Below are 19,157 nucleotides of genomic sequence, written 5' to 3' on the forward strand. Positions count from 1 at the left end.
TAAGCGCCCGGGGACTACTGCTACCTCTACATAACCATGGACAAGTTCACCAAGTGGCCGGAGGTGGAAGCTATTTGCGCCTTCCCGTTCGGCTCTTCAGTCAAGTTCATCAAGGGCCTCGTAAGCCGCTTCGGGGTGCTCAACCGCATCATCACCGACAACGGCTCCCAGTTCACGAGCAACCTCTTTAAAACATATTGTGCTAACCTTGGAACGCAGATATGCTACGCTTGGGTGGTGCACCCGCTGAGCAATGGCCAGGCCGAGCGCACCAATGCGGAGGTCTTGAGGGGCCTCAAGGCAGGGAGCTTCAAGAAAAAGCTCGAGGCCTGCGGCAGGGGCTGGCTTGACGAGCTCCCGTCTGTGTTGTGGTCCATCCGCACCACTGCGACCAAGCCTACAGGCGAGACCCCATTCTTCCTCGTCTACAGAGCCGAGGGAGTCATCCCTCACGAGGTCAGGCATCGCCCCCACGGGTCCTGGCATTCGACGAGGCGCGTCAGGACACCTCGTGAAGGATGGCTCTCGTGTTGGGGGAGGAACACCATCGCCAAGCCTCGCTCCGAGCTACGAGGTACCAGCAGGCGCTGCGGCGGTACCACTGCTGCAACATCCGTTCTAGGACCCTCGAGGTGGGTGACCTCGTCTTGAGGCAGGTGCTCTCCAGGGTAGGGCTTCACAAGCTCTCCCCATGTTGGAGGGCCTGTTCAGGATTGCCCGTGTCTCCAAGGCCTGGCGCCACGCACCTGGAGATGTAGGACAGGGTCCTCATCCACAATGCCTGGAACATCTAGCACCTCCGGAAGTTCTACCCGTAAAGAAGGCTCCGTGCCTGTGAAGGCATCCGCTCATGACACTCTCACGTAATAATGAGTTGGGGTTGTACACGCCCAGGAGTCTCCTGGTCGTCGCCCTTGGGCCTCATGGGGGCTCCCTCCCACGTACTAGTGGAAGCACTTAGCTCCGCGCTGGTGAGAAGACTAGCATAGGTGCTGGACGCGGCTGTTCTTTTGCTTGCTTTCTATATCTGATTTGCGACTTCTTGAATAGAATTTGGAGTTTCAACGTCTCATTTTGAGGGTTGGAAAATTTTCTTCTTGCCTCGTTCAACTCTCTCAGGCTCTACCTCACGAGGAGTGGCAGTTGCCCATCGGTCCTCCTTGTGTGTCCCGCGCGCGGGGTCTGGGCAGGTGTGCGCGCTTCGGGCTTGCCCGCTAACACACGTCGCCTAAGCCTTAGTCCCTGGCCCTATGGCGTAACTGTCCTCGCGTGATGCTCTCGAACAAGCTCGCAGGCACTGCGCCTTCGGGGCCTCCTAGTTCTATAGCTACGAGCCCCCCCCCCCCGGTCCTGAAGCCTGGTGACCACTGGGTCACCCCTCGGCGAGGAACGCTCCCACAGCACGAAAGTTCATCATAGGAACTCTAAGATAAGTTATCCCAACCACAATCAAAGGCAACACGAGTATCAGGAGGAAGCATGGAAATAATAACATAACGGCGCAAGCGCCATAGTCCATTACACGCCCTGGTAGGGCCTCCTACTTCTTCTTCTTTTTTACAGCAGAAAGGGAATGAAAAAAAACAAAAGCAAGTGCACATCGACGACAGCTCCTGAGGTCCGGCTCCGGCAGCACCCGGGCTCACTCAGAGCCCTCCTCCTACTTCACCGGGGCATAGCGGCGACACAGCTCGTCTCCCCTCCCGGTCCGGGCTCGGCGACACGGCGGCTCATCGAAGTTGTTGTCGCTGGAGCTTTCCGTGGAGGATAAGTTGTCGCTGCTAGAGGCAGCACGACCATCGCTAAGGGCGAGGTCATCATCAGCGACGACGACGCCCCTCCGTCTGCCGTCATCATCACCATCGTCGTCGCTGTCGCTCTCCGGGCAGCACCCTATGCGCGGGCCATCCTCCCCGAAGATCCTCACGTAGAGGGTCGCGACGCCGTCAGACCTGAAGTGGAGGGTGCACCTCCTGCGCAGGTCCCGTGTGTGGGAAAACGACTGCCACCCGCGTTTTAGGAACACACTTCCGGCGGCCGTGACCTCGGCCTTGCTGCAGTAGCCATCGGCCTAAAGCCAGAAGCCACCAGGTCCCCCGGCCGGCAGCGCGCTCGCGAAGAAGTGCGGGAGCCAGAGCCAGGCGCCTGCGGCCTTCTCCGCCCACACCACGAACTCTGGGGGAGAGTCGACTAAGTGGGACCATGGCCGTGGTGGCCGGATGGCCACCGCACGCCTCGCCTCGCCTCCTCACAGCGGCTCCCCTGACCATGGCGGCTTCCACCGCAAGAACACGCACCCCTAAAACTGCCGAAGGCAGCGCTAGCCTTTGAGGGAGGACGCCCACGCCCGCGGGGAGCCGCTATCGGTGTCGCAGCATACTTGCGAGGGCGTCCGCGGCCCCTCTTGGGCGGGGGCTAGTCTGGCCCCTCCTTGGGGGCCCTTTCCCTTCTCCGCGGTCGAGAACCTCCTTGTCGGTGCCATAGATGCTCTAGCGAGGTGGTGAAGCAAGAAGAGGGAGAAGCCAGAAGTGAGAAGACGAAGATGGGAAAGGGGCTCCGCCCGCTCCCGCATTTATAGCCAAGGGGAGGTCAGTCGTCGAACTCCCACGATCTCAAGTAATAATGATTTTCTCTGCATGCAGCAGGCCACTACTAGGGAAAACCTTATACATAGAACTTTAGCAGTAGCGTGGGTCAAAAAAGCATGCTGGTGCTAAGTAGCAGTAGCGAGCCTGCGAAAACCGCGCTGCAGATAAAGTTCTAGCAGTAGCGTGTCTTCCTACAAACACGTTACTACTAAAATTCCCATGGCCTAGCCGATAGGCTACACATAGTAGTAGCGACCTATAACGAACCGCGCTACCGCTACTTTGTTTGTAGCAGCGCGTTTTAGTCTTAACTCGCTCCTGATAGAGGATATAAAATTAAATGGAAAGCAAATAGAAAGGTAATTGAAAATGAAAGAAATAGAATAAGGTGAAAGGAAAAAAATGTGAAGAAAACTGAATGAAAAAGGGAAAAAAGAGAATGGTGTACCAGCAGCGCGTATTCCAGAACCCGCTGTAGCTAACGTAGCAGTAGCGCCCTTCTGGAACGCGCTACTGGTACTTCTGACTTAACCACGCGGTTCGTCCTTCCCCACGGTCACTTCATCCCCCAAATCCAACTCCACTCTCACCGCCGCCGTCGCCCCTCGGCCGCCGCGCGCTCTCCGCACACCCTCTATGCCGCCCCCGCCCCCGACCTGAACGCCGCCCCGGACGCCGCCCCCGCCCCCCGACCTCAACGCCGCCCCGGAGCCCCGACCACGACCTCGACGCCGCCTGCCCCTCCCTCGTCGCAGGCACCTTAGGTGAGCATGCCTGCTCCTCCCTCTCCCCTACCTCTGCCTAGGGTTTCTACCTCCATCAAATTAGTTAGGGTGGAAACAAATCGGATGCGGATGCGGCTCAAATGAGTTAGGGTTCATGTAAGGGTGGAAACGAATCAAATTTCTAAGATGAATCATAAAACGAGTAAAATTTGACCACTTATTTCACTTTATAGTTGGATAATTGGAATATCCGCTACCACTTTCCACCCCCTATAGGTTCATCAAATTAGATGGTAATTAGGGCAGTAGCTCTTAGGTACTAATTAGTTAGTAAGAACTAGGTACTAATTAGGTACTATAATATTTTTATTTATAGTAAGTTTATTTTTAGTAAGAACTAGTTGAATTAATAGAACTAGTTAGTAAGAACTTGTTGCTATTTTTTAAGTTAAAGCAATTTTCCTGCATCGACGTGGACGATGCCTGTCCCGCATCCTTGTCGTCGAGTCGGCGGAGGAAGACACCTGCTTGACCAGATGGGCCATGTCCGGGACTGGGCTCCGACGGGGTGGTACTGGGAGGCGCTACCTACCGGGGGCGTAGGTTGGTGAGGAGCCAGCATGTCGTTGACCCGAACCTTCTTTGGTGGCGGTCGCGTGGGCCAGTGACGGTCCAGAGGCTCGAGGACTCCGCGGAGGTGGCGCGTCACCGTGTCAGTGAGGAGGACGCGCACGTCCGTCACTACTTGTTTGCGTTGGAGCACAGGTTCTCCAATACCTGGCAGGTTCTCCAGGGATCTCACTGGAGCTATGATCCCGTGATGGTTCCTTCTCTGTGGGTGTCCACCGCCCGCGCCGATACCCGTCGTGTGCTAGGGTTTTAGTTGTACTAGTGATGTTATATGTATGACATTATTCGGATGTATTAGTGATAATATTCGACGATGTACGGACGCATGAGATGATTTACTTTTGCTTATTGAATGCATGCCAATTTGAGTCTTATAAGATATTTTGAAATGTATATCTTGTGTTGCTCAATATCCAAGTGGCCGGTCATGTTTGCAGGTTACACCTCCGAGTGGCCTATGTTTTGCCGGAGTGTTGATTCATTTCCGTTCCGGCAAATTTCAGGCGCTCGATATATCCTATTTTAGCAAAGGTCATGCCGGATTTTTCCGTGAATTTTGGCATGACTTTTGCCAGAATATGTAGGAAATATCGAGTGCCCCGGATTTGTGTGTTGAGTATCCTGGTAGTTGTCTTCTATCGATTTTCAATTAATGTTTTAACTATGAACATAGGAAATGTCTGACGATAAAAAGGATTTCGGTATTTGCAAATACTGCGAAGACGAGCGCGGCCTGTGCGACGGAATCTTCCTAGATGATGATAGGTGCTTCAGCATCAAGCTGGAAGAGGACTTCAAAGTGGATACAGTAAGTCACAATGACAAGTCTTTTTTCGTAATTAAGCATGACATCTGCTTCATTTGCTTCAACTTATATTTTTTTTACTATTCTACTAGCGTATCCCCTGCCATGCAAGAGTTTTTGTATTGGATAAGATAGGTTTCAGTCATACTATGGAGGTAAAGAAAGTTTATTTGAAGACCGAGCATGGTTATATTTTCCATGCAAAATTATACAATTCAGACGACTACACCTATTTTGGATGCAAAACATGGCGAGCACTATGCAAGACTTATGCATTTCAGCCTGATATGGTTATCACCTTTGATATTCGTCCGGAAGATGATATTGAAGGTAATACCGACATCTGGGTCGATGTGCCGACGCCTCCAGTTACACCAAAATGTAAGTTTCTCAACCATATTTATGTCTTTGATATTGTTTATTCAAAAATAGTTGCCAACTAATTTGTATTGTCAGCTTATTTCGGTGCAAGCAAACATGTCCAGTGCTTGGTAGACAGGACCTACTACTGTCCCGGGGCTGAACTAAACTGCGAGGAGCTAAGTTATTATGTTTCATGGCTTGAGGATCTTGATACTGTCAAGACAAAAAAATTCCTGGACTTAGAAATCTTAGTACTGAAAACGTGCGACCAATAGTGTTCGTCATGAACTACGGTAACATCTATTTAGGAAGGATGGTAAGATTTTTACTATTTGTCCTCAGTGCATCTTTTCCATACATTATTTGTGAAGCTAAACTTCATTGCTAAGTATGTGAACATACGATGTTCTTCAACAGGGACTCCCAATGAATGTTGTGCCTTATGGGATCAAGACTAAAGGTACTATGAGTATTATTAGCTTACGGCCAAGATATCCTACATGTTACTTTAGTGCATTCAAGATCAGCGATGAATGCTTAATAGTGCAAGACTGGACCAGATATTTGATGGGGGAGCGCAGAGAAGTCCTAGGGGGCAGCAAACAGATGTGCTACCCGAAATTAGGAGACAGGTTCATCTGCATGCTCCAACTTGATCAAGGAGGAGAGCTACACATGTTTTATGTTGTTTTACCTAAGAGAGAGCAGCAGGAGTGATTAGCTAGAAATAAGTTTGAGGATGATGATGTGCTACACTATTACTATGATGATAAAATAGCTAGTGTTGGTGGTAATGACTGATAATTATTATTAGCTAGTGTTAGTGGTGATTAAATAAATATTGTTGGTGGTAATGATTATGATGATGATTAAATAGCTTGTGCTGGCGGATTAGATTCAAGTGGAGGCAACATGTGGTGCACATCGAAAGTACTACTAGTCCAAACTAGATCAAGTTTGGATTAGTAGTATACTTTTGACATGCACCACATATTGCCTCCACTTGAACCTAATCCACCTTCATTTGACACACTGTTATGGACATAATGATGTAAACCTCATAACTGGTATTGTACCAATATTTGTACGATGGCGCATAAATACACTAAAAATAAAAAAATAAAAAAAACAATACTAGTAGCGATGGAAAGAAAACACGCTGCCAGTAGTTACATTAGCAGCAGCGTGGGAGTGAACAAGCGCTGCAGCTATTTGTCCTAGCAGTAGCGCGTGCAGCACGCGTTACCGCTAAGCAATAGCTGTAGCGCCTTATTAGTAGCGTGCCTACCCGCGCTACTAATGAGCACAAAACCAGCGCTACTGCTAGGGTTTTCCCTAGTAGTGGGCAGTTGTCAGGTCGGACGGTTGCCGAGGCAGCATGGGGAAGCGAAGACGCCCACGTCCCATCAAGTGCCATGCGTCGACTTGGTCCGTGTGCGATTGGGGCCCGCGGTGCTTCGCACTTGCCCTTTGGCTTCACCTCGAAGCCAAGTGCGAGCGCGCCTTGGGCTCGTGCGCTTCTGCCGGCGTTCTAGGAACCAGGGTACCCAGACTTGCCTTCCTACAGCCCACGACGTGGCTTCATCGGTAGCCTGGTATGGCCCATCTTTAACCACGACAAGACAAGACCCTCGCGAGGGACCAAGCCTCGCGAGGCGGGCGACATCAAGACCTCTTGAAGGAGCGGCCTCCTCAGGCAGCCTCCAGAGGAGCGGAGATTTCTATGCAAGCCCTTACCTCACTAGTAAGTATGCACGTGCAACACACGTATAGTCGTAGAAAAAAATTCTCAGTCATCCTAGTTAGGCCATAACTATGTCAATAAAATGAATGAGTGCAATAATGTAGCTCAAATCTTAATTTAAACTAAATATAGCTTTGGAGATATAGTTCTTTTCATATGAGCAACATATCTCATATCAAACATGCACACACAATGGACTTCTAAACCCTGAACATACACAAATGCATAGTCAATTTCATCCCGCGGGGCATATTTCACCTATTCTCATAACTCCATTCTTTATAAAAGCGACAAACCATGTGTATTTAAGTTTTGTATATAATCATTATTCTTCTTATATCTTAAGCCTAATCATATCTTATTTAATGTTATGCACCTTCAATGTAAACCACTAAATTAGACACCCGTCAAAGCATCAATAAATGGGACGCACAATTAACCTTGGAAAGATGCATCACCATGTATCAAGTGCTATGACTTTGTGTAAAAAGTAACCACAACAATGGTGAGGCTCCCATGCGCTACAATCCACGAGTCACCTCAAGTCCTTATTAGGTTGAAAATGTACATTAACAAAATGAAAATGAAAATAGAAGAATTGGAAGTAGCCTTCAACAAGGTGAGACCTTGTACCTGCTGCACAAACAGGAGAGGTAAATCTAAAAGAAAATTTGTCTAACACATTAGACCGTAAGTAACAAGGGATAAATATGGAAGTAGCCTCAAACATCTTTATACATCCGAAATGGAATAGAATATTAAACCCAACAGCGGAAAAAATGTTCTGAAATACTTATTATAGCATTTATATAGAATAAATTAATTTCATTCTTGCAGCGGTGCACACTGCAATAGAGGCTACAAAAAAAAGAAATATCCAGGGAACACTGAGATAAGATTAACCTCTGAAACATAGTATATGCCGAATTTGACTTCAATTTATATGTGGCTTCTCAGTGAAATATCATTTGGGATAAATTATTATGTCGGTACATGATTCCCCTGCAACCGCACAAGAACAACATAGGTTTATTATCCTCGGTAAAAAGTCGCACCAGGATCAAGTCTGTATCATGTTTAGTCACATATCCAAAGACCTGGTTCTATACAAATAAAATATATAAACAATGTATGCTCTCCAAATGACATGTACTTGATTCTAAAAATGGAATCAAATATTTAGAACATAACGTATGTATTTTCTTCTAGCTACACACCATTACATTGAGTTAAAAAGAATCATACCAATTGCCTACATATAGTATGACAGGACATAAATCTGTCCTAAAATGATACCATGATTCCCGCGAGTGCACAATGAACCTGTTAACTAACATTTTAATATGGTTTGAAAATTGTGCAATTGAATAAGGATAAGTTAGTCTTAAAGCCCATAAAAAATTCGAAAGTGAATTAACCTGCAAGATAGGTTTGGCCATCGCACTATAGGTGATCCCGCTGACTCGAGCATGATGGATTGGTGCAGACTCAAGCATGGTGGATTGGTGCAGACTCGCCCTTGTGCCAGAAAAAACGGCATTCGGTTTCAGTAAGGACATAGATGATTAATGGAGGATCAAATACCCACCTCTGTGCTTTTTTGGCATGACTGACATGGAAGGAAAAGAGCATTGCTATCGACGATAAAATATTAGCAATGGAAGCAGCAAATTCCAGGAAGAGAAAAAGAATTCAGTGACCCCCACAAAATATATACTAATTCTCAGAGATAGTGAATTCGAATTTCTACAACCTACCAAATTTAACTATTTAAGCATGAGGTCACAATCAAGAAAATGATGCTAGTCAACTAAAAAGGTTAAATTCAGAATTGTGAGACTATAGTGCAAAAAATAATAAGCAGTACATGACAACTGTCAAAGCAACATCCCAATAACTTGAAAGAAAACTGGATATGTTAAAATCATGTGCGCACACCAATAACTTCAAAGGTTAAAATCATGAAATTGAATTATACATTCAGAATCCGAGAAATAGTAAATAAACTGCACTGGATAGTACATACCTCTTAAAAGATGGGTATTGATCTGCAGAGTATGTTTACATTCAGTACAAAGGCTCATGGTTTTGTTTTGTCTGCATCTATGTTAGCAAGTGCAGACCCAAGATCAAGTGTTACAGAAATAATCTCTCGTGTTACATCAGTGCCTTCTCTAATCAAAGCAATCACACCTGCAAGAACTTTAGCAGTCAGCATGTTTGTTTGTGGTCACACTGAATATACTGAAACAGTAGGCATAAAAATCTCCTTTGAAAGGACAATTTATTCACTTCAATAGCTATCATCCTTAATCACAAATGAAGTCCAACTGCTGCTACCCGGAAGATAGCATTCCAATACATAAAGTACGAATCCATACGAAGAAAGCTCCCCGTGCCAGATCTTGAGGTCCCTTAGACCAGGAAAGAGAAGAGCAGACAGTCGGCACAGCGCTACCATATCATTTTTCTGTCTAAGATCTCTGAAGCTACGGGGAGGAGTGAGATCGAGGCCTGTAAAAATTTCCTAGGGTCAGATGCACTGGTCAGATGGGATCAAGAAGGGAGATGACGGGGAGCACGGTTGGAGGAGATGGCCACCATGATGGGCATGCAGTCGGAGGAGATAACCTGTACCAGCGCCGATGAGGCGGAGCGAAGGACGGAGGCGATGCCAGGATGCGCCGGCTCGATGCGCCTGGTGCGTCGTCCCTCCCGCAAAGGCTGCTTGGAGATGTGCGCTCTTCGGGCAGGAGGGAGCAGCAGCGTCACGTGGGTAGGAGGGGGGGCGGTGTCGCATCGGCTGGCGGCGTCGCGAGGACGGCCGCGGCTGGTTCAGAGGACGCAGCGGCGCAGGCGCCGGGGCAGTGCAGACGTGGGTGCGGCCACTCGGGTGCCGGGGCAGGCTCTATCTCCTGGATATCGCAGGACCAATGCCACGCTGTGAGGGGTAACAATCGGGGATGGCGATCGTGCACAGAGGCGATGGAGCGGTGCAGTGCGGTGAGGTCATCGTGCATGGAAGAGACGTTGTTGGTGGGCGGCGTCTGGCACGAGGTCGCCGCCGTGACAGACGGTGAGATCAAGGTCCAGGGCGTGGAATTTCCTTAGTTTGCTATCACACTTCCGTGATTGTAGGGACCGGTTGTTCGAGTACTACTTCCCTGGTGAAGCACGGTCAGTCAACAAAAATGGCGAAGTGCACACCATTAAGGGATTAGCTTAATGATGGCTGTTAGATTGATAATTGTGCGCCTAATCGTGTGGTATTGATTGGTTTGTGCGATGTTGTGGGACTAATTGCAAGGTGCGCCTAAGAAAGTTCTTATTTGATTGTTTAATAGTAGTGCAGAGGAGATGAGGCTGAAATGACATCAGCCATGACGACCAAGGCCAGGCGCGCGCCAGCGGGCATAGAGCGGCAGGTTTCCTCTTTGGTGCAAAGGAGGCAAGCGCAGGTGCAGGGTCCCAAGGAATCAGCCAAACGTTGTTGTTTGCGTGCAACAAGACCAGGACCGCCAGAACGATGGGATGGATGTCATTGTCGAGCCCACCATGACATCATGTTCAGAAGCTTTGCAGGTGAAGACCACCTTTTGTAAGGCTCAAACGCACTACTTGCCTAAGTTTTGGGGGAAGAGGACCGAGCCACTATAAATATAGTCTAACCACCACCGTAGAAGAGAGGGAATCATCCAGCCCTTGAGAGACAAGAACCCCGAGATCTCATCACAAGAACAGGCCTCCTGAGGCTGTTCTTCCCCTTGTACTAGTTCATCCTCAGCCCCCCGCGAGGCTAATCCACCACAAAGCAGGAGTAGGGTTTTACACCGCAAGGTGGCCCAACCCTGGGTAAACTGCTGTGTCCTTTTCCTTCCTATTCATCGAGCTAGGTCGTGAGAGCAGCGAGGCGAACGGTTTGAGAGGTTGAGTTCTTCGCGCACGCTCCAGAGTTCGAACCTTTCTTGGGCCTATGGAGCCTAAAACTGACAATATTCGGTGACACCTGCATGCACGCACGCCCAGCCCCAGCAGAATTCAGATTTTGGTTGAATTTCAGTGAAACTCGAACCACCATTTTCCGTCATTTGTCTAAATGAAAGGAAAATGCATGTGTTGCACGAATGATTTTTATAGTTGATTAATATACATATGAATCGTCCTTTGGAGTAGATTGTTGATTTTCTGTAGCTTTGTTAATCTTGAGTTCCCTTGCTACTGCTGCTAGCCTATAACACTGGATTCAGTGAAATGAAGTTATAAATTTGAAATTAAGTTGTACTACTAATTCTGAAATGAAGTTGTAAATTTGTCTGAAATGAAGTTGTAAATTTGAAGCTACTTCTACTAGCATGTAACAACTTCTACTCCTAATTCTATAACTAGGCTTCTAAATATTTAGAGTAAATGGAACCTCTCTTCAGTTAACTGAAACCTTTTTCTGCCAATTTAACTGAAACCTTTTTCAGTAAGTTTAAATAATACCCTTTTCTGTTAACTGATCAGCATAGCCCTTTTTCTATTGATTTAAATTAACTAAAACAATTTCAGTTACTTTAAATTAAACATGCAGTGTAGATGTACTCATTTGATTCATTTGAAAAGATGAGTAATTCTTTTTCATTAACAGAAGCTTCTCATCTCTTTTCTTCTATTTTCCTCTCTTCTCTTCTTCTCTTTGTTGTTGTTAAGTTAGGACTTGCTGATGATGATTGTTGTTGTTAGAAATTATGATTGCTTTTGTCTTAATTTTTTTCTTCTGTAATGATGATATGAAATGCCACGCAGGTCATTATTGGTGCTAATGCTGTTGCTGTGGTTGTCGGAGGTGTTGCTGCCGTATCTGGTGGAGCTGCAGTCCGAGAAGGTCAAGGATGAGATCATCCTCGATGAGAACGACATCGAGCTCGTCTCCCACTCTGCCGCCCTCATCAACTAGGTGAATCAAACAGGACCCAAAACCTGTCTTTGTTCATGTGCATGTTGTGTTGCTTGAATAATTTGGTTGATGAGATGCAAATGATATTGCATCGTGTTTGCTTATGCTCTTTGCGGAAACTAGTATGCTAGATGTTCTTAGAAATCATTGCAATGTCTTCAGATGTTGGATGTCGAGTGTTCTTTGTTTGTGATGCATATATGGCTCCTTGTGCTATTCAACATGATGCAAATAGGGCTACTTCTGTCGTTGTGATGTTGTTGTTTGTGGTTTGTCCAGTTTTGGCAAATATAGTTGCTTCTTTCTCTTCATGTATTATTATGTGCCCCATAATGCTTTGGTTTTTGCTTCCATATAATCTGCTTCTACATTCTGTTCCTGTGTAGTCTGATATGCAGTGATTCAGTTTGTGGTTCCACATAATCAATCTACTTCTATGCTTTGTTCTTGTATAATTTTCCTACTGTTCTTGTTGTTCTATGCGTTCGCCTTCTAGGGACAACATATATGTACTTTTCCTACTTGTTTTTCTTTATTTAAGCTGGTAGCCTTTTATGTTCATTCTTTTTCAGGAGCTCCAGGCCTAATTTTTCGCCTTTATGTTCACTCTTTCACAGGAGCTTCAGGCCTAATTCTTTTGAGTGTGAAGCCATGAAGCCAAGTGCGAAGCAGTGAAGCCCTACTTAGGAAAGTGTTTTTTGGTTCTGTAGTAGACTGTAAATTTTAATATTGTAACGGATTGTAAAAGGCTACTGTAGTGTTATTTGATGAATTATATTTGTTTTGTCCTGTTTGAAATAGTGATTATGTATGTTGAAAACTTGACCAGTGGGACCCACTTATGAATATAATCTGAGAAATTTTCAAATTCCTGACATGTGGGACTGATGTATGGCATTATGACTAGTGGGAACCTTCTGAACAATGGTACCAGCTCCAAAATATAATGAGTGGAAATAGAAAACAAATTGATTGTAAGAAGGCCAGGCTCAGAAATAAAGAAGTTGAAATATTGGGCTTGGCCCATGTAGCCCACAAGAATTGACTTGAAAAAAAGCTTGAAAATTGTTGGGGTTGGCCCATGTAAAGCATCGAATTGGACCGGGCTGATTCTAATCAACGACCTTTTTATTTGGTCGCAATTTTTTCACGTCAGCTTGCCATGTCGGATCCGACATGGCCTATGCAGACAACCAACGACCAAAACAAAAGGTCATTGATTCAACGGCCTTTTGTTTTGGTCGTTACCTCCAACGACCTTATCGTAGAGAAGGTCGTTAATTTTCATTAAAGACGTTCAGCTTTTGACCATCTATTTTTTATCACAAAAAGGTCGCAAATGAAAAGCAATGACCATTCAGCGACCAATAGCGATGATCGCATAGTTCACATATTTCTTGTAGTGAGAGAAGATATTTTAAAATTGTTAAATGAAGGAAGCCATAAGAGCATCTACATCCGGGCGCCTCAAATCAGTCTCAAATGCCTGAGCCGGCGGACCGGTCACTGATCGACCAAAAAACATACCCATCCGGGCACCTCAAACGCCCAGGCTATCCAATGCCCCACATATCCAGCCCAAATGTAGAGCAGATATGTGGTGGCCTAGGTGCGCCTGTGCGCGTCTGCCACGTCACCCCAGCCCACCACCGACCCCACACCGTCCCCACAAAAAACTTCTCTGCGATCCCTAGCTCACTCCACTCTCCTCTCTCGCTCATGTCCCCTCCTCCCCAATCTTCGATTTCGATCGAGTCCGACGACTCCGGCGAGATGTCGACCTCTGACATCGACTCAGGCTCAGACCTCGACGTCATTGCATCGAGCTATCCAAGGTGGACCCAGGGGGCATCTCTGGACATGCCCCGTCGCCGCTCCCGCGCCGACGCAGCGCAGAGGTCGGAGAAGACCCTCCCTGCCCGCGCACAGCTCCGCGAGGGCTAAGCAGTCCGCTCCGCCCCCACATTGTCCCCTTCGCCCGTCGGCCGCTGCTCTACAAGGGCAGCGGTGGGTGCTAGTCCCTGCACCGGCGGCTCGGACGCGCACGCCGGAATCAAAGGCACACGCCACCCGCCGCTAGAGGCAGCAGGCAAGGGGAAGGAACACGACAGAGCAATTCATGTGCCGCCGCCGCGGGCTGCTGGTGGTGCCTGGCGAGGACGAGCGGCTCCTCACTTGGGTCTATCACCGGTCGCCAATGACCGTGGAGACGGACGCTGGCCGGCCACGGAGAAAGAACGAGAAGGCGCTCCGGCTTGCCATTGAGTAGTCGGAGCGCGAGGCGGTGGAGGCGGCGGTGGAGGCGACTCGGGTGGCTAGGCTCAAGCGGCAGCAAGATAGGGCCGTCCGGCGGATGAAGGGACTCATTGTCCTCTCCGACTCTTCGGCCGACGACGGCGACGACCACAGCTCCACCTTGGATGACTCTGACGATCCACCACCTGCCGCGGACGTCTACAACTACGTCGTTGACCGGAAGGGCAATAGCCTGGTGAGGAAGTGGTGATCCCGCTCCTTCTCCGTTTATATTATCATTTTTTAGTTGTTTAAGTTTAGAACTTGTCTTGCGATGAACTCTAGTAATCTTTTGGATGATGTTAAGTGGGTTTAAATACTCGCGATGTTACATGGGAACTTCGCGATGATGTTAAGTGGGTTTACCTGCATTCTTGTCCGTTTGATGCAAAAAAAAATTATCCGTTGTTTGATCATGTAGAGTAGTTTTTTTTACGATGATCATGTAGAATAGGTTTTTTTACGATGATTATGTAGAGTAGTTTATTATGTTGCATGCGTGGTATGAATATAAGGTGTCGGATACGAAGTACGGGGATGTGCCAGCCAGAACTTGAGGTCCTTGTTTGTTATCGCTTTTGAGGGGTCGGATTTGCTGTATTGGTAGATGCTCTAAGAAGACACGGCACACCAAGTCCGATCAGATTTCTCTGCCTTCATCAATCGCGCACCCATGACATCCCCGTGTCCCCCGCGATCGACCGTCCTCGCTCCGCCGTCCCGGTCGAGCGTCTCCCGTCGCTCTGCCACCCGGCTGACATGATCGCCTCCTGTCCTCGCGCCGCGGAGTTCTGTCGCACAGCACGCCTGTGATCAACAGCCTTCGCGCCACCGTCTCCGTAGAGGCACACAAAGGGAAGCCAATCGGCGGTCACATGTTCGTCTTCTCATTTTCCTTATATTCTTATTGTCCCGTTGCATCTCCTGCCAATTATCTCTTCTATCGTTGTTGCGCCTTTAGGTTGGGTGTATGTATCGTCTGAGATGTGTGTATTGGATGGGCTGCCGGTTCTTGAACCATTAATTTAGGCTACAGGTTTCAGTCATTTAGGCTAAATCAATTAGCCTTGTGGTAGTGAATCTGTCAACCTTTTGTTTCCATGGTAGGAACGGGATGAAAACATGATCATATTAATTGTTATGTATCCCCTCTGTCCCAAATTAGTTGTCTTATTAGATTTGTCTAGATAATGATGTACCTAACACTAAAACGTGTTTAGATACAGCCGTATCTAAATAAATCTAAGACAACTAATTCAGGACGGAGGGAATACTAGAATAATATGTAGAAGATACTTGATGTATTATTTCATAACTGTGTAAATTATCCACATTCACACAATATATGGTAGTATGTAACTATGGTGGTAATGTGAGATTCACATGATCTGCTTCGTAGTTCCGTAATTTGGATTTTCAGTACAATTTTATAGCATTTGAAAGGATTTGAGACTAGTTGCATATGGCGGGATGGGAGATTTCTGTTAAGAAATCACGATTCATGATCAAAGCAATGTTTCTGCCTTTAGCATTTACTAGTTCTGTCCTCCTGGTGTTTTTTTTCTTCTTCTGAAAGCTAACTACGAATGCAGTTTACTGCAGCGTACTTGAAAACTTGAAGCCGAAGTTTAACCCATTATTGGCTGTTCCTCATAGTTACCACCTGTATTCTAAGTTTCTAACACAGTCAGTTTAGAAAATACCAGAGATACTCTACAAAACTGTACGATGCTAACCACGTAGAATCATCCAGCCAGCCTCTTGTGATGTTTTATGAACATTTGACCATCCACAAGCAGAAAAGTATTACATGGTAATAGATGCAACAGATGCTCAGATGGATCCAATAGTTATGCGAAAATGAATGATGTAGAATCATGCCAGACCTCCTTTATCAATTGGCTTTCTTATACAACATTAATTTAACAGATCTGGTAATGTTACTTTGATGCTGAAAAAGAGTGCGTCCATGGCTCCTAAGAAGGGACCAAACACTGAAGAATGTGTGGAAAAAACTATTAAGCTGACAAGGTCCAAGGACCTTCAGCTTCACCATCTACCTCTTGTAAGTAAATTGCTTAGCCCTCTACACCCTGTAAAAAAATTCATGATTTGTCTGTGTGGCACACACGCATACGCCTGGTGGGTTAAAACACACTGAGGAATTCTGTCGAGTTAATTTTGCATCTTCTGCAGGATGTTTTACGCTGCATACTGTCACGATTGACACTGAAAGAAGCTGTACGGATGAGCATACTGTCTAGGAAGTGGGAGCGGCTTTGGAAATGCTGCCCAAAACTAGTGTTCACCAGAGCCACAATGCGCAGCAGCAATGCCATGTTAGGCCGCCAAAAAACCTCGAAGACAAGGTTCGTCAGGCGTATCAACAGCATCCTGCGGCAGCTACAATCAGCTAGCCTGAATAAGTTTGTGGTCAAGTTCGCGCTTCGGAAAAGGCACAAGGCTCACATTGATAGATGGGTCAACTTTTCTGTCGCATCAAGAACAAAACATTTGGTTCTTGATTTATGTCCAGGAATGAAAGTTAGTAGTACCGACACGGATGACATGTACACCTTCCCACTCCATCTTTTTGATGCCAGTAGTGGTTCTTGTGTCAAGTCTCTTCGTCTAGGGTTCGTCTATTTAACGCCACTCCCTGATCTCTGCGGATTTGCGAACCTTAAGAAACTCTCTCTGCATATGGTGACCATCACAGGGGAATTCTCGTGCTTGCTCCCAGTATGTGCTGTTCTTGAGTGGCTAAGCATCACCAGATGCAGAATGGCTGGGCTAAGCATAGCGCAGGAACTAAGCCAGCTGCATTATCTATGCGTGCAGTTCTCTTTCCTACTGAAGTTAGAAATCCGGGCTCCAAACCTTGTCACCTTCATGTTCAACGATCATGCTATACCTATCATGCTTGGTGAACCTCTGATAATTTCAGAGGCGACGATTGGTTTGTTTTCGTCCTCCGACTGTTTCAATTATGTCTTCACTGATCTTGTCAATGCTCTTTCACATGTGCAGTCTCTCTCCATAAACTTCAAAATTAACACCGAGGTCTGTTCTGCCTTCATGGTTTTGCTTCCATTTCTTTATGCTGTACGAGGAGGTCATTGTTTGTCTCACATTTTCCATTTGCTAATGTTACAGGTGCTGGGGTTTGTGAAAAATCCTACCAGACTTACCAATCTGAGACATTTGATCTTGAATATAGATATTTCTGGGTGGCCAGAAACTACTGGTGGAATTCTTCGTTTGGCTTACATTTTGAAGCTAGCCCCCTTTTTGGAAGAGTTGGTACTCCATGTAAGTGTGTTCTCATATTACCATGCAAAATGCAAACATGAACTTGGATACATTTAGTAAAAAAAAACGAAAAGGTAGGTTGAAAAAATGTGAATAAAGTTCATAGATGTAGATGCACATCCAAATTTTGGTGGGAAGAAATATATCCATTTGTGTGATGCACCCAAAAAACTGACATATGCTTTTCACTATACTTTGTAAATTTATATAAATAGTTCAACAATATATATATCTATCATTTTGTTTAAACTCATAGCTCAGGACTTTCAGACCTTGGAGGTGCTACTTTATAATTTTGTTTAAACTCCTGGTGCAGATGCACCAAGAAAGTCTTAAAAGGCACCACCAAAGAAAACCCGTTTTCCGCATAACATTTTGTGCATTGTTATATTCTTGCAAAAATATGAGATATGATAACAAGCAACTATTTTTCCACTCTATATTTTTTTGAAAAAAATCCACACTATGTTTTTTTTTTGAAAAATCTGTTAATTATACATCACAAAAAAAATCATGCAGATGTGTTATCTTAACTTGACAATTCCTGTCTTGCAAACAATTGAGGATACCTCCCTGCCTCATCCGCACAGTCATCTGAAGACTATCCGAATGACCGGGTTTTACGGTTTGCATGGTCAGCTTGAGCTAGCACTCTATCTGCTTCGGAATGCGACTTCTCTCAAGTGTATGGTCATAGATCCTGTGGTGAGAAACAAGTCATACATTCCACCTCTGGTGGTAGCAGAAAAACAGATATATCAAGGCAGGATAACGGCCAGGACTAAACTTTGGAGGAACAACGAGTTCAGAGGCGTCCTTGAAATTCTGTGAAAAGGGAAAGAAGTATCTGAATTGCCTGCATCTTTATGTCGGTTTAATGAATTGAGACGGTGACTGATACCCGGAGGAAGGTGCTCACAAGCAAGTCATACGATACGAGTATGTGTACCTTTATAGTCTGTTTGTTAAGACTAGATGAACGGCACAGATGGTGCCACATTTAAATAAGATGACTCTGGATACTGGTTACAGCATATGTGTTATTATGAAGTTTTAAGAGCTTTTGTTTATTTGTTTGTTCTTGAGAGATTGTTTGTATTTCATATTTTTTTTATTTGTTTGTTCTTCAGGTCCTGCTTGGTCGAGAAATGGGTGTCTACAGCTGAATGCTGATCAACTACTACTCTTTACTCTTACAAGGATTTACCGGGACAACCTTATATTCTGCTTCTCTTCTGAAGTCTGTCTCCATGGTCATGGGTTGTTCACATGGTTTTGGAATATATAAGCTAAGGTTTCACACTGAATGCCGCTTATGTCCACCGCAAATTGGAGTGTGTGACACATCTACCTTTTGAATGTGTGCATCTTGCAGCATTGCAGGATGTAGAGGCCGGGAGGATGATCCTCCCATCGTCTAAAAACATACACTGGATCTACACGCTTGGCATGTTTCTTGCAATTGCAATTGTGTGCACGAAGGATTGATCTATTGAAACTACTGCTTTACTATGCTTTTTTTGCGATGGTACTGGTTTACTATGCTCATTGCAAAAATAAAGTGTGTACATTTTTATTAGTAAATTGGCTAAATTAGGGCATAATTGTAATGTAAATGGAGATTGGACCAGACAAGTATATAGTAGCTGATAGTGCACCTTAGATCATCTCCAAGGGTTCTACTCATCTGTCACCCCCATATATTCTCAAAAAAAAATTGTCACCCCCCATATATGCATCTGAGAGCCATCAACCA

General features: G+C 45.9%; 1 protein-coding gene across 1 annotated transcript; it reads left to right on the forward strand.

Annotated features, from left to right (window-relative positions):
• The first annotated feature begins 16,048 nt into the window (after window positions 1–16,048).
• Window positions 16,049–17,458, forward strand: LOC125537661 (putative F-box/LRR-repeat protein At4g15060). Its single transcript, XM_048700979.1, has 2 exons — window positions 16,049–17,152; window positions 17,246–17,458. The coding sequence occupies exons 1-2, from the start codon at window positions 16,337–16,339 to the stop codon at window positions 17,456–17,458; spliced, it is 1,029 nt and encodes a 342-aa protein (XP_048556936.1). The 5' UTR covers window positions 16,049–16,336.
• The last annotated feature ends 1,699 nt before the right edge of the window (window positions 17,459–19,157 follow it).

Source organism: Triticum urartu, chromosome 2, assembly GCF_003073215.2.
Source record: "Triticum urartu cultivar G1812 chromosome 2, Tu2.1, whole genome shotgun sequence".
NCBI lineage: Eukaryota > Viridiplantae > Streptophyta > Magnoliopsida > Poales > Poaceae > Triticum > Triticum urartu.